The sequence below is a fragment of the Ailuropoda melanoleuca genome, chromosome 14, assembly GCF_002007445.2.
Source record: "Ailuropoda melanoleuca isolate Jingjing chromosome 14, ASM200744v2, whole genome shotgun sequence".
Classification (NCBI taxonomy): domain Eukaryota; kingdom Metazoa; phylum Chordata; class Mammalia; order Carnivora; family Ursidae; genus Ailuropoda; species Ailuropoda melanoleuca.
Window position 1 is genome coordinate 44,664,077 of NC_048231.1, and position 15,924 is coordinate 44,680,000.

The window sequence follows — 15,924 nt, forward strand, 5'->3', positions numbered from 1 at the left end:
ACCGCAGAGAACTAGAAGAGGGTTCGGGCATTTTCCCAGGATCGCAGCCGTCTTCCCAGTGGGCTCAGCTGCGTGGACTGCGCCCCCCTCCGGGCTCCCAAGCGTTCTCGCCGGCGCCACTATTAAACTCGCGGAGACTGGAGCTGAGAAAAGGCGGGCAAAATCCTTTTTGATAAGTTATGAATGGGGAGAAAGTGTTTGTAGTACTCATTGTTAAAACCACGGAGCCGGGGACTCGGCCCGCTCCCGGCCAATCGGAGCCCGGAGGCTATTTTGAAATCGCTCCGGTTTCAGCCAATAGGCGTGCAGGAAGTGAAGCACCGCACCGGCTCCGACCAATGAGCGCGGCGTTATGCTAAGAAGCCGGGGGCCGGGCCCCGCCGACTGTCAGCGGGTTAAAGATGGAGCCGGCGAGCGAGAGGGCGCCACGAGGTGCGGGGTCGTCCTGATGGGGACGACAGGGGCGACCAACCGCCAGGACCTTTCTTTCGCTAACCTTCCGCGTCCTGCCCCGGCCTGGTTTGGAAGGGGCGTCCCGCCGCGTGAGTAGCAGGGTCCGAGGTGGAGAGCACAGGCAGGGCGGCCCTACCCGGCGGGACTGTGCGGAGGGGAGAAGCCCCGACCCCGGGCGCCTTCCCCGGGCAGGGGACTCCAGAAGGGCTGGAAGCCTCCCTTGTTCCTTCGCTTCGCTCTGGGCCGTCAGGCGGAGAATCTTTAGGACTGGAGCCCAAGTTGGGGGCTAGGGGTCAGGGGTGGGGGCCTGAGCCTGCGGGGACGCGACGTTCGGAATGGGGCCACCCTCCTCTCGGAGCCGCAGGCCGAGTGGGGGCGTAGGGTCGTCGGGCTGTACCCACCCTCGTTCCGTGCGCGAATGGGCTCGGACTGCGGTGGAGCGCGGGTCCCTCTCCTTTGTGTGTTTGCCCCCTCCCCCGTCCGCTCCCGCTCTTGGGTTGGAGCTACCCCTCAGTCTGGGGTCTCTCCCGCACCGCAACGTGGAGCGTGCTGGGGAAGGTCGGGGACCTTCTGACGACCTCCAGGACCGCAGCCCTGCCGAAATCCTCCCCTCCTTGAGTTCCAGGACTGGGCCTCTAGCCCCACCCACCCACGGTTGAGCTTCCCGCCCTGAGCTTCTTGGGGTCCGTGGGGGTCCCCCCTGCTGGCCCCAGGTGCTCTGACGAGGTTGCACTACTGTGCTCTGAGAAGCAGTGCAATGATATTGTCAAAGCATCTGGGACCAGCCTTGGGAACCCCCCCTTCCCCACACCACCAACCCCCCTCCCCAGGCCGGGCCCCTTGGGCCTGCAGGCCCTCCCCTCCCCCCTCCCCAGCCTCGCTCCCTTCTCCATGGAAACTTGAGATCCTGGCCAGGCCTGGGCCTCTAGGGTCAGAGGGCACCCTTCCCCCCAGGCAGAAGCCCCACCCCAGTGGGCCTGCATTCCAGGTCTCAGATCCTCATGGACCACCACCGGGAGAGGCGCTGGCAGGCCTGCCTGACACTCTTTCCCTGTTGCACTACTGTGGGCCGCTGGGAAGCAGTGCAATGATGAAAGGGCATCGGTCAGGCCCAGCCCACCACCCTTAGCGCCTGAAGGGAGGGAGTTTTGCTGCCTCACTCCACTTCCTAGCAGTTAGGAGCAGGTGTGGAACTGGGCTGGACCCTCCATCAGAGGATTAGGTGAGTACTGAGCTGGGGGATCCTCCCACAAATTCTCCTTCTGGGTTGAGGCTGAACAGGAGCAGGGGCAGAGGCCCTGGATTCAGAAAAGCTCTGGTTTGAAGAAGATCTTTCCATACCAACTCCCGGGGTAAGATTGGGGACTCCAGGTTCCGTCAGGGCCTTGTGGAGGAATGGAAACCCACTGTGTTGCCTGGCTCAGTCCCAGCTCAACTTTGACCATGTGCAGGTGAACTACACCCAGCCCTCCTTGAGGGCTTGGGGAGGGTCAGACTCTGGAGGGAACATTCTCCTGGGTTCTTAGGAGCAGCACTATCTGGGGGGGTGGTGGACTTGGGCTATGAAGCCCATAGGTGATACCCATCAACCATGCCAGCTTGTTCTCTTACAGGGAGGTATGCTGCCCTGAGACTGCAGGAGGGACCAAGAGGTGCCTGGCATGCCCCTCCTAACAGCTACAGTTAGGGGGGATTGCTAAGGAGCCAGGCCCCAGGCATGCCTGCAAGGCCACCTCCTCCATCAGGACCTGCCACAATGCAAAATGCTTTTGTGTGCCCAGTGACAGTCATTCAAGCCTGTCTCCTTTGAGAGGAGGCCTAGGTTTCCAGATGGGCATTTGGGAGTACCCCTCACCCCTGGCTGAGCACATCAAGATGTCAGCTTCACCCCCACCCTGGGGGATAGAAGACTGGGCATCTGTGGCTGGAGGTGGCCATCATTATTTCTGTGTAGATTCTGTGCCCACGGGCTGGAGACCCTCATACAGCTGTCTCTGGCCCTTGCTGGGGGGTGCTTGTGAACTCAGGGCTTTGCTCAAATGTTCCCTAAGAGGGAAAGCCTTTCCTGGGCTCCACAGCATCCAATATCCCTCCAGTGGAGCCTGTTAGATGGAAATTTCTCATTGTGACTGAAGTCCTCATTAGACCGGGAGCCCTGAGGGCAGGGACAATGTCCCTTTTTATATTTCTCTTGACAGTGCCTGGCACAGAGGAGGGGGCCAATACAACTTTAATAAATACAAATAAGTACATAAAGTGTGAAGTATTATCAGCACAACATGGTGGGGGGGGGAGTAATTAGGGGTCTACTTGACCCCTCAGAGGATGCCTGTGCTGTATATAAAAAGCCACATACTGTATATTTCAAAGTAAAGTCTTTAACTCACACAGCGACAGAAAGTAGAATGAAGATTTGAACCGTGTGTATCATATCTGTTTGTACCCCATGCTAAAATTTTTTCCTCCTTGGTTGTTTTCATCTTGCTCTCTGACCTCAAAGCCGGAGGAAGTGAGGTCCATCTCCTATGCTGGGGACAGCAGAACCTAGAGGGTTGGTGGTTTGGCAGTGGGAGGTGAAAAATCTCTTTGGACTTCTCAGACACACTCCATGGATCTCAGGTTGATGGGGGCAAAGGGGCTGTGGAAGCAACAGAGAGGAACCAATCCAGGGTGGACCCCCTTATCAGTGTGGCTGCGGTGGATGATGGTGACATCGCTGACCAAGTAGGACAGGGAGAAGAGAAGCAGGTTTGGGGTTGGGAGGGAAGAAGCTGTATGCCAAAATGGGTATGTTCAGCATGAGACGCCCAAGAAACGTCCCCAGCAGAAACTTGGATGTGGTTCTGGAATTCGGGGGAGGTCTGAGCCTGAGACGCAGGTTAGAGTTGGTTAAGTCAGCTCTGAGTTGGGACCAAGAAGTGGGGTAAGATCGCCCCAGATGGGACCGTGAAGATGGGCTCTTCAGAAACGCATAAGGAGCAGCTGGAGTTGCTGGTGAAGAGGCAACCACGAGTGTTTGAGTATAGAGTATTGAGAGAGAAGACAGAAGCTGGGGAGGGGTGGGTTTGATGCTGAAAAGTAAATCAGGAGACAAGGAGTGAAGTCTGGGGCCAGAGGAGTTAGGGGCTGAGTGAAGCCCCTGGTGCTGTCTACACACCTCTAGGAGGGAGGCCGAGCAGGCGGAATGGGGAGCAGTGAGAGCCTTAAAGAAGTTTGAAGAGTTCGGGTGCTAACCACGTTCTCCGCGTGGCCACTGCCTGCTCCCCCACCAAGGCCTGCAACGCGCCAGCAGTACGGGGTTTGCGCCCCGCGCGGCAAGAGGTTGCCCCGTCGAAGGCTTCAGAGCGCATGCTCAGAGCTGGGGCATTGTCACGTGCGGCCGCCTCGCGCGGATTGGTTCTCTGCTCGCGAGCTCCGGGGGGATTGGCTAGAGAGGTCGGCGCGGTGGTGGCGGCACGCGGACGGAGGCTGCGGCGGCGCGGCGGCTGTGGGGCAGAGAGCAGGTGCGTCCCCGCGGTCCCCGCCCCGATGGCCCCCGCCGGCCGCGGCGACCCGATCCCCGGCCCACGGGACTTGCCCTGTCCCCCGTCTCGAGGAGGGTGGGGGTCGGCGCTCCTGGAGCCTCGGTGGCCCCGCCCCGACGGCCGCTCCGCCCCCAGGCCGCCGGGGTCCGCCCGCAGCCCCTCTGGGATGGAGGTCCTGGACGAGTTCGACAGCGAGTTCCCCCAGAGTGTGACCTTCTGCCAGCTCATCTCCGAGGAGGACTTCGAGAGGCAGGCGGCCACCTACACGGAGCGCGCGCTGCGCCGCCTCTTCCGCAGCATCGACCGCAACCCCGCGCTGGCCGAGAGGGTGGTGCGCAAGGGCAAGCTGGCGGAGTACGAGGGGCGCGGGCTCCTCTCCTTCTTCTGGGTGCGAGCCGGCCGGCGGGCCTCCGAGGGGGGAGGCGGGGTGGGGGGTGCTCGCACCGCTCCCGCTCGCTGTCGTCTGGGGCGGAGCTCTGAGGATACATTGGGGGCGGGGCGGGGCCGGTGTTTGGGTGGGGAGGGCCCCTTCGGGCCTAGCTAGAGCGTCAGGGTAGGGTCTTTCAGAATCCCCAGGGGGCCCCGCTTGGGGAGTGCGGCCGGCAGGCGTCTCACCTGTCTGGCTCCTTCCTGCCCTGCCTCTCCCCTTGTCGCAGGCGAAGTTCTTCTGTGCAGTTCAGGGGGAGCTGAATTGTTGCAACAGCATGGGTGCCCTGGAGATGCACCAGCGCCTGGAGCAGCTGAAGAGGAGCATGCACCGCGTGCACCTCCTCCCAGGGTGAGGCCCAGCCTCTGCCAGGCTCCAGGAACCCAGCAGACCTGACGCGCGTTCCCTCATCCCTGGTTCTGTGCTTGGCGGCACCTTTTTTTTTTTTTTTTTTTTTTTTTGGTGTTTATTTTTAAAGTTTTTATTGTGAAAATGAACGTGCACAAAACTGGTACCGGTCACCCTTCAGCTTCAGCAGCTGTCTCCATCTTGCCGTGCTTGCTTCACTCTCGCTTCCCCCCCTTCTTTTTTCTGGAACATTCTGGGGGGAATCTCAGACATCATTGTATTTTTGGATCCTTTAGAATGCTTTTTTATATATTAAAAAAAGACATTTTGTTATCACAGTGTTACCCGGATATTATTGACAACAATTTCTTAACATCGGCTGATACTTGGTTTGGGTGTTAGGTCCTTTGAAGTTCCTTTTCACTAGGATGGCCATAAACTCTGTGTCCACACTGGCACACTTGTGAGAGTGGAATGGAAGGGGGCCACACTAGTGACCATGAAGGGATGGTAAGTGAGGGATGGCCACGTCTGTTGCAGTCCCTTTGAGGTGGGATGCCCTCACCTCACTCCCCCATGCCATCAACTTGAAGAACTGTGTTGTCCTTTGGGGCATTCCAGTCTGGGTTTACATCTGTGGTTAGGGGCCACTGGTGCTGTTTTTTTTTTTTTTTTTTTAAAGATTTTATTTATTTATTCGACAGAGACAGACACAGCCAGCTAGAGAGGGAACACAAGCAGGGGGAGTGGGAGAGGAAGAAGCAGGCTCATAGCAGAGGAGCCTGATGTGGGGCTCGATCCCATAACGCCGGGATCACGCCCTGAGCTGAAGGCAGACGCTTAACCGCTGTGCCACCCAGGCGCCCCCACTGGTGCTGTTTGTCCTGTCCCCCTCCCTGTATGTCTTGGGACAGTTGCTCTAAAGCCTTGATTAGAGTCGGGTTCAGTTCTTTCGGTGCATTTGTCTTCAGTGATACGGTAGCTAGTGGTGGAGCAGCTCTCTCCGTTGTGTCAGGCGGCCCTGCTCACCTGGGGGTCCCACTGTCCATGCTGCTGCGTGTGAGTGCGCCACACCACCCTTTCATCCGATGGGCCCACAGCATGTGTAGCTCTTACACCGGCCTTACACTGGCCCCCTGAGGTAGTGTCCGTGCTATTACGCTCATCTTACTGCAGAGGACATAGAGGCCCAGAGTCACATAGTAAGCAGTGGAGTCTGGACTTGAACTCAGGTTTGGGTTGCTCTGGGGCTCGGGCTCTTAGCCTCCAGGTCAGTGCTCCCTGGTGGTGGTGATCGTCGTTCTAGAAGAACCCTTTTAATAGGCTGTATGAGGCACTTGTTCATACCCACTTTGCTAATGTCCAGTAGAAATAGACTCAGTGAATATAGGAAGAAAACCTGAGGTGGAAAGAGGAGAGGGGGCAGGCCCCAGAATCCTGCTACTCAAAGATTCTCTCCCTGAGCCCAATTCTGTAAGACCTCCTACAGAAGGGTTTCCTAACAGAGAAAGCAGCCTTTGCACACCCCCAGGATGGCCCTGGGGCTGGGTGTAGTTGGTGAACTCATCATCCAGGGCCTGGATACCCCACGAAGGTGCTGGCTGACTCAGGAGCTTTCCACAATGCTTGGGATAGGTGGCAGCCTGACCTGCCTGGGTTAAGCCCAGCCCTCCTTGGTGGTGATACTCTGTTACTTACCCTGAAATTCTGGCCTTGAGGTCAGACAGTCGGAGTGTGGATCCTGCCTGGGTCTCTTGTAAGAGAGAGACAAAACTACCCTTTCTTCATGGGGGTAGCTGTGGGGTGGGTGAGATGGTGCGTGTTGGTGCCTCTCAGCGGTGGCTCTAGGCATTCTAACGTGCCCTTTGTGGGAGAAACCTTGCGAAGAACCCACACCGTTGTTTGGCCTCCACTCTACCCTGCTCTGGCCGTGGGGTAGACACTCATTGGTCCCTTTTTTACAGATGCCAAGAAGAAGAGAAGAAAGCCGAAACTGAAGAAACCAGAACCCATCCTCTTGCGAGACCGATCAACCTCCCCATGCCTCCCACCAACGTTGCTGCCACCTCCACCACTGCCGTCACCTGCCACCACCATGGTCTCCGTGGTGGCCCCATCACCCCCTGTCTACACTATGCCTAGGGTCTTTGGCCCCTTCCCTCCGCTGCCCAGCAAGTCGGTCAGTGAGCTCATCCCCCGTTCCACGTGGTCCTGGGAGGGGCAAGCTCTGCCCCTCTGCTCAGAACCACCTCAGCAGCTCTCCCGGGCCCACGGCAGTAACTGTCAGAACTTTGTTTTAAGTGGCAGAACACTATCTGGAGACAAAATCTTGGGTGGAATGTTGGTGGATTAAGCAGATAAAATGGGGTCTGCTCTGGTCGAAGGATTGGAGGCATGGAGTTTCACCTGGTTGGCCTCAGCTGAGCAAGGCAACAGCCAAAACACGGGGCAGAATGCTCGGGTGCCCAAAGGACAGGTGGAGAACCATGGCCACCCCCCAACATCTCCAGCCCCATGCCTGCTCCTCCTCATGGCTGGTGTTCTCCTTGCCACTCCCTAAGTGCCTCTGCAGTGCCTTCCTAACTGCCTGCTTCCCCTGTCCCCTGCTTATCCCGCACACTTGCCAGGCAGCCCCCCATCCTCCCTCAGTTCCCAGCCCCCATCCTGTCCCCGTGCCTCTAACACCAAGCTAGTGGTGGGTGCTAAGGATGACCCTGATGTCTTTGTTGGATGAGTGATAGTCACGTAGTTTCTCTAGTTCTTGTATAGGGTATTTTTCTTCCCAGTGAGGCCCCCAAGCTTGTCCTAAGATTTCCTTTGTTTCCTGCAGATGGAGAAGTTGGAGGTTGCAAAGTCAGAAGTGAAATTGAACTGGGCTGGCCTGTCATCGAACCCAAAGAGGTGGAAGGAAATGATTCTAGGCTCAGAGCAAATGAAAAGAGAGCATTTTAGGGAGCACGATGTGTGCCACGCTTGGTTCCCGTTTCCCCCACCTTGTTGTTAGTCCTCCCCACAACACTGAGAGGTTGTTATTGCCATTGTGTACGGGGACGGAGTCAAGGCTCAGAGGTCTGCTCTGTGAACAGGAGTCCCTGTGGGAGGGCCTGCCGGGGAGGAGCCCAGAGCTGATGTTCCCCTCTCCGCCCTGTCTTGCAGATACATGGTTGATCTGACCCCCTTGGTCCTCAACCCCGGAGGCTTCCATTTCTCGTACCTGGCTGGAAACAGCGCACACAAGCTCCATTGCCCTGGCTTCCCTTGGTAAGCATGCCTCTAAGCCTCTCTCGGGCAGGACATCGTCCTGGCTTACCTGGCTTGAAGGCATCATGGCAGTGTGCACAAGGGCCAGAAAAATGCTCTGTATGATGGTCCTTTGCATTTTGTGAAAGGACCCTAATGTAACTGGGTGCTGGAAAAGTCACTCCCCCTGCCTAGTGTTTGTAAATGCTGAGAATTGGGAACAAGCAGCTCAGAGACCCACGAGAAAGGGAACAATTCCATCAACTGCGGGTGGCTCCTAAGGCTTATACACATGTGTTTTGCAAAGCAGGGATTTACTGAACATGTGGTTGGTTGGTTGGCTTTAATCACCTGTTTTTGCCCCTTAGGGTGGTGGTATTTCCCATGTCATTCCGTGGAGTGTTATTTCAAAGTATGTATTTAGACTGGCTGCTTCATTGCATCAGATGACTTTTTTTTTTTTTTAATAGCTGTTTTTTAGAATTTTAGATTCACAGCAAACTGAGAAAGAGCTGAGAGTTCCCACATGCCCCCTGCCCCTACACAAGCACAGACTCTCCCGCTATCAACATCCCCCGCCTTATAATTGATGAAGCTACGTTGACACATCATTATCACCCAGAGTCCATATGTTTGCACTCACTCTTGGCATTGTCCATTCGATGGGTTTGGACAAATGTATGATGACAGGTATCCGCTATTACAGCGTCCTACAGAATAGTTTCATTGCCCTTAAAATCTTCCATGCTCCAGCTGTTCATCCCTCCCCCTCCCCAACCCCTCACTACCCCTGCTCTTTTTACTGTCTCCGTAATTTTCCCTTTTCCAGGATATTGTATGCTTGGAATCCTGCAGTAGGTAGCCATTCCAGATTGGTTGCTTTCACTTACGGTTCCTCCGTAATGTCTTTTCATGGCTGGCTAGTTCCTTTTTAGCGCTGAGTCACTGGGTGTACTGTAGTTTATCCATCTGCCTACTGAAGGACATCTTGGTGGCTTCTAAGTTTTGGTAATTATGAATAAAGCTGCTATACACATCTACATGCAGGTTTGTGTGGGCGTAAGTTTTCAACTCTCTTACCGAGGAGCATGGTTGCTGGATCATCTGGTGATGATGTGTTTAGTGTTAAAGAAACTACCAACCTGGTTGTACCGTCATGTAGTCCCACTAGCAACGAGCGCACATGCAAGGGACTTCTTATGTTAGAAGCCTGCACAGTTCTGTAAAGATGATTCTAAATTTAGTTGATGGAAAGTTTATTCACGAAGACACCCACAGTGTAAGCAAACCTTGAAGAGTGTTTTCGGCTTCCTTAGTAATGAAAGAGGTGCACGTTAAGGTTGCTGGCATGTATGTTCGCACCTGTCACAAAGCCCCAAGGAACGAGAATCCTGTGCTATCAAGGCTTTAGAAGAAGATTCATTTTTGCTGTGAAAACACTAGACATTGGCTTCGTCCCTTTAAAAATTCTTTTATTGAGATAATTTGCATAGCATCATATGAATTCGCCCATTTAAAGTGTCCACTTTAGTGGCCTCTTATGTATTCACGTTTGTGCAACGTTTCCATCATGTTAAAAAGAAGAGAGTGAAAAGACAACCCATAGAATGGGAGAAAATATTTGTAAATCAACAACAAAAAACCCGTTCCAGAAAAGGGGCAAAGGACTTGAATAGACATTTCTTCAAAGACTTACAAGTGGCCAGTAAACACAGGGAAAGATGCTCCATGTCGTGAGATGTCAGGGAAATGCAGATGAACACCACGGTGAAATGCCACGTCATGCCCGCTAGGACAGCTGTCACCGTGAAGGCAGACAATGACAAGTGTTGACGAGCATGTGGGGAAACTGGAACTCTAGCGTGTGGCTGGTGGGAATGTAAAATGGTGCAGCCACCGTAGCAAAAAAGCACGGTGGTTCCCCAAAATGTTAAACATAGGATTACCATATGACCCAGTAATCCCACTCCCAGGCATGTGCCTGAAGGAATTGAAGTAGAGACCCCAGCAGGTGCTTGCTCATGAATGTTCACAGCACCAGTAGCACACAGTGGCCAAAAGGAAAAGACAACCCAAGTGTGTCCAAGATGAGCAAAATGTGATCTAGCCACAGACTAGAATGTTGAAACAAGTGGAAGAAGCCAGCATGAAAGGACAAATCATTGTACGGTTCCCATTACATGGGAGACCTAGAATAGGCAGAGTCCCTAAAACAAAGTAGATGAGAGGTTACCAGGAGCTGGGAGAAGGAGTGAGCTGTTGCTCAATTGGTACAGTTTCTGTTTGGGCTGTTGAAAAAGTTCTGGAAATAGATAGTGGTGGTGGCCACAGGACATTGTAAATGTATCTCACGCCACTGAATTGTACCCATAGGAATGGTTACAATGGTTAATTTTGTGTATATTTTACTACAATTAAAAAAAAAAAAAGAAACCCTAGCACCAATTAGCTGTCACCCCCAGTCCCTCCATCCCCCAGCCCTAGGCAGCCATTAACCTCCTTTCTCTGTGGATTTGCCTGTTCTGGACATTTCGCATAAATGAAACCATACAATAACATGGTCTTTCGTGACTGGCTTCTTTCATTTAGCAGAACGTTTGCAAGGTTCGTCCGTGTCATAGCATGTGTTACTACTTAATTTCCTGTTTGTTTTAATTGGCAGAATAATTCATTTTTATTTATTCATTTTTAAAGATTTTATTTATTTTGGAGCGAGAGCAAGTGTGTGCATGTGAGCTTTGGTTGGGGGGAGAGAGAGGGAGAGGGAGAATCTCAAGCAGACTCTGTATTGAGCGAAGAGCCTGCCACAGGGCTCGATTTCACAACACTGAGATCACGACCTGAGCTGAAACCAAGAGTCGGATGCTTAACTGACTGACCCACCCAGGCGCCCCCCGAATAATTTATGTTATTTTTTATTTTTAAAAAATTTATCTAAATATGAATTTCCTGTTTTTTAAATTTCTTTTTTAAGACTTAAATTTTTTTAGAGCAGTTTCAGGTTCACAGCAAAATTGATAGGAAAGTACAGGGTCCCCATACAGCCCCTGCCCCCCGCCACGGGCACAGCCTCCCTCATCGTCAGCACGCCCTCCAGGGTGGTGCGTGTGTTCACAGCCCCTGAGCCTACCCTGGCACATCGCAGTCACACGGAAGTCCCCAGGCTACGTCAGGGCTCCCTTTTGGTGCATACATTCTATGGGTTGACTTTCTTCTTACGGTTGAATGGTATTGCATTGTTATGGATATACCACATTTTCTCGATCCGTGAGTTGATGGACATTTGGGTTGTTTCCCTTTTTTGCTCTTGTGAATAATACTGTTAGGAACATTTGTGGCCAAGTGTCTGTGAAGACGTAGTGTTCAGTCTTCTTGGGTATACCCTTAAGAGTGGAATTGCTGGCCTATGTGGTAAGTCTGTATCTTGAGGAACTGCCAAAGACACAAGTCCCTTATCAGACATAGGATCTGCAAAACTTTCCTCCCACTATGTGGATTGTCTTCTCACTTTCTCAGTGGTGTCTTTTGAAGCACAAAAGTATAAGGTTAGGGGCACCTGGGTGGTGCAGTGGTTAAGCGTCTGCCTTTGGCTCAGGGCGTGATCCCAGCATTCTGGGATCGAGCCCCACATCTGGCTCCTGTGCTAGGAGCCTGCTTCTTCCTCTCCCTCCCCCTGCTTGTGTTCCCTCTCTCGCTGGCTGTCTCTGTCAAATAAATAAAAAAAAAATCTTTAAAAAAAAAAGTATAAGGTTAGTCTTTTTGAAAGGCAGTTTACCAAAACATCAGGACCCATAGATGTTTTGGAATGCTTTGCTCTGGTATCTCCCCTCCCCTCCCCTCCCCTCCCCTCCGCTCTCTCTTTCTTTCTTTCGATTTTATTTATCTGAGAGAGAGAGCACAAGCAGGGGGAGTGGCAGAGGGAAAGGAAGAAGCAGACTCCCCCCCCTTGAGCAGGGAGCCCAACGTGGGGCTCGATCCCAAGACCCCGGGATCATGACCTGAGCCGAAGGCAGACGCTTAACCAACTGAGCCACCCAGGCACCCTTGCTCTGGTCTTTTCAGTCCTGGAAACTGGCCCCAAGGAGATGATTAAGGTAAAGAAAAAAGCAATGGTGTATAGAAATGTTTAGGGCAGTGTCATGTAAAAGGAGAAAAACTGGAAACAGCATAAGCGTGCATTCACCTACTTATGGAATATTATGCAGACATAAAATTATAAACATGATTATATACATTTGTAGATTCATGTAGATTCATGATCTGTAGATTCATGAATTTATGTCTAAGTGGAAGCAGTAGGCTAGCCAATCAGAAGGAGGTGGGATGAAGGGATAGGAAGGTGACTGACTGCTGGGTGACAGAGAAGGGGTTGTCAGCAAACACATGTGCAGTGTTGTCATGAAGCAAAATGTAAAAATAAGGTGTTGGCATTACCAGATCCTCACAGAATTGTGCGGCCACGCACCAGGGCTGGACCACCATCAGAGTGTTGCTGTCGAGATACCTTCTAGCTTTTTCTAGGCATAGTTTTATAAAGGTGTGATTCAATTAGACAGTGTCATTTTCTTATCTTGCCTTTGTCACTTATCATTAAGGCCGTGGGGGCTGGTCCACTTCTTGACAGTCTTTCGAAGATGAGCTTTGTTGACTGCATAATCAAGACCCTGTGTGGGTAGTGCCGCGAGCACATGCGTTGCTTCTAGTTGTCTTTTCCACCAGTGTAGTTAGTGCTGGGGTTGAAGTCTTTAGTGCTAAGCTGTTCCTGAATTTCAGATGAATTTCCTAAGTAGAATTATAAGGGAAATGGTATGAACAGTTTTCAAAAAGACTCTTTTTTCAGATTCTGAAACAATATGTATTTACTGTAGACAATTTGAAAACCACACACAAAGGAGAAGAAAAGCCATACCAAATCCCTCTTGGTCCCACTGCCAGAAATAACCAGCACTAGCATATATTTGTCTTTGTCCTGTGCAGATACGTGTTGATACACATACGGTCTGTTACCTAATAGGGAGTGTCCTGTTAGGCAGTTTTGTAGCCAGCTCTGGAATGTGTTTCTTCTCATGTCCTTAGAAATATACTTAAATTCACCAATAATAAGAGATGCAAAGTGCTCCGTTGTATGGATGGAATATTTCCTTAATCATTCTTGCTCGTTGAAACATTGCACTGATGGGGACAATTTTAGGCTCTTGTTATGTATTGCTTTCTGAGTGAGCTGTGTTCTCATGGTGCTGTCGTCAAAAATGGGTTATTTTTATTGGCTTTAAACAGTTTACAAAAGCAGGATATGTTCTCTTTTTTTTTAAGATTTTATTTATTTGACAGGCACAGCAAAAGAGGGAACACAAGCAGGGGTAGAGGGAGAGGGAGAACCAGGCTTCCTGCTGAGCAGGTTGCCTGATGCGGGGCTCGATCCCAGGACCCTGGGATCATGACCTGAGCTGAAGGCAGACGCTTAACGACTGAGCCACCCAGACGCCCCAAAAGTAGGACATGTTCTATGGGAAAAAGTTCACAATAGAGAAATGAACACATAAGAGTCCCACTGCTAAGAGTTTCGTGTGTACCCTTCTAACACACACACACAAGTACACTGGTTAATTCTGTAACCAGAGCAGGACTATATTGCATGTACTTCCCAGCAACTTGCTTTTTTTCACTACTGTACCATTGGGGCATCTTTTTTTGCTGGGATATACAGACCTACCTCAGTCCTTCAACAGCTGCAGAGCAGTCTGCCACATGGCATCCATGGTTCCCTTAGCCATTCCCTGAGGAATGTTTAGGTTATTTCCAGGTTTTCACAATCAAAAACATTGCTGTGACGAACAGCCTGGAACAACCATCTGTGGGAGAGAGTTCTGGAAGTAGAAATGTCTTGCGAGCCATCCCACAGCCTGAAGTTTTGTCATGTGTACTTCTGATGGCTCTTTGTGCCAGTATCCCACCTCATGGACATGTCTTGGCTGTCTCCTGCACAGGACCTCGGCTTGTAGTGGCTCCCCCAATACCGAGGAGACGCCACTCCCTCCTGTGAAGGCCTCCAGCTTCACCCCGCCTGTCTTGCTCAAGTTCCAGCCTGTGCCAAGACCCAAAGATGAGTCTGAGATCGACCCTAGCAGCACAGAGTCTGTGCCCCACAAAAGGGGCACATAACCTCTTCCCTACAGACCATGACTAGAGGAATGAATAAAGTTCCCATGGAGGTGCCTTACTTGTGATGGGCTCCCTAGAGGCTGTACAATCCAATCCCGTGGGGATCCTCCAGTCAGAAGAGGTCGTCAGGGTAGTGCAAGCCTGAGGCCCCCTCGGCCTGAGCCTGCATACAGCAATTGGTCAGGTCAGTGCTACTGTGAAGTCCCCTTGCTTGCACTCTAACATGGGAATTCAGCCATGGTACTTTAAAAAAAGATTTTATTTACTTGAGAGACAGAGATAGCGAGAGAAAGCATGAGTGGGGAGGAATGGAAGAAGCAGGCTCCCCACAGAGCAGGGATCCCTATGTGGGGCTTGATCCCAGGACCCTGGGATCATGACCTGAACTGAAGGCAGATGCTTTCCCGACAGCCACCCAGGCACCCCAGCCACAGCCCTTCAAAAGAGAAATGAGTGATGAGACAGTGTTGCCCTTCCCTACAGTGACTCTGTGGCCCCTTTGGGCCTCACTTGACCCCACTGAGTTGCAAGTCTACCATTTTTTTCCTACACTTGGCCCCTAAACTCAAGCCTTATCTGGGTGTGGGTTTAGAAACAGTGATCTGTTTCCTCCCTGGAGAGAAACAAGCTGGTATGTTAGTTTCCAACTTGGCACCTCCCTAAGAAATTTCAGAAACACGACTATTGTCTCACACACCAACCTGATAATCAGACCTGCATGTGAGATGTGAGTCCTCACAAAATGCTTGCTGACTGCAGGACATAGCAGATATTCACTGAGCCCTGTGTATGCCCCACACCTTGCTTGGAACTGGAGATAATAAACCAATTGGTTGGGGTCCCTGCCCTTAAGGAGCTTACATCCTATCCTCCTATGTGTGTGTGTGTAACCAGCACATAGATCTAATTAATAACAGGGTTATAAGTTGTGGTAAGTCCTGTGTGAGCTGAGTTGGACATGTGTGCAGTGGGCTGTCAGGGTAGGCATCTTTGAAGAGATGACCTTTATATTGAAACCTAGAAAATGAGAAGGAGGCAGCCATGAGATGAGCAAGGGCAAGGACAACTGGCTTTGGGTGACTGGCTAGTGGTACAGTTGAGGAGTAGGGGGTAGAGGGGGGATGGATAATTCTGTTTTGACCAGACATGTTAAAATCGAGATCAGTGGTACCTAGGTAGAGGTCAGGAATCTGGAGTGTTGGCCGTTTAATAATGAGAGTCAAGGGATACAAGTGGTATTTAAAACCACGAGCAGGGGCAAGATCACCCAGTGCTTGGGTGTAGACGGAAGCCCAGGGCTTAGGCTGGGGCGCACGAACATAGTGATCTGGTAGAGGGAAGGGTCCTTAAGAAAGGGGAAGAGTGAGGGCTTTGGACTTTCGGGCTTAAAGGTCACTTGCCCCTAATTTGCCCAGGAGAGGGGCCTGGAGGTGGTGGGGACTGAATGGGAGGAGAACGGGCACACAGCGAACGTGGACGTGGGTTTGGAGGCGTCCGCCGCAGAAGGAAACACATATGAGCCCGAGGCTGGTGGGACTTGCGGTGCCAGGCAGACTTTTTTAAAGACCTGAGAACCCAGGTGAAACCAGGGCGGGCCTGAGCAGGGACGGCACCTAGCCAGGGCTGGATGGTTTTGCGAAAAGTCCAGAGAGAGCATCCCCCACCCTCTCGAGAAAGTGGGCTTCGAAGTAGAAGCCCCTGGGCCCCCCAAGCACCTACTCCCTACGGGGAACTCTACCCAGGAACCCTAGGACCGGGCTCTACCTGCTG

The 15,924-nt window shown here is 52.1% G+C and overlaps 1 protein-coding gene across 4 annotated transcripts; it reads left to right on the forward strand.

Annotated features, from left to right (window-relative positions):
• Window positions 1-1,572: 1,572 nt before the first annotated feature.
• Window positions 1,573-14,962, forward strand: LOC100468117. Of its 4 annotated transcripts, none has more exons than XM_019807051.2 (7): window positions 1,573-3,956; window positions 4,113-4,308; window positions 4,634-4,755; window positions 6,717-6,931; window positions 7,583-7,653; window positions 7,909-8,013; window positions 13,980-14,962. In XM_019807051.2, exons 1-4 carry the CDS (start codon window positions 3,802-3,804, stop codon window positions 6,892-6,894), a joined length of 651 nt encoding a protein of 216 aa, XP_019662610.2. In that variant the 5' UTR covers window positions 1,573-3,801; the 3' UTR covers window positions 6,895-6,931; window positions 7,583-7,653; window positions 7,909-8,013; window positions 13,980-14,962. The 4 variants fall into 4 exon arrangements, with proteins under 4 accessions (XP_019662610.2, XP_034498863.1, XP_034498864.1 ...); XM_034642972.1 differs by having other exon boundaries at window positions 4,113-4,365; window positions 13,980-14,960; XM_034642973.1 differs by lacking the exon at window positions 13,980-14,962 and adding an exon at window positions 8,361-10,558 and having other exon boundaries at window positions 4,113-4,365.
• The last annotated feature ends 962 nt before the right edge of the window (window positions 14,963-15,924 follow it).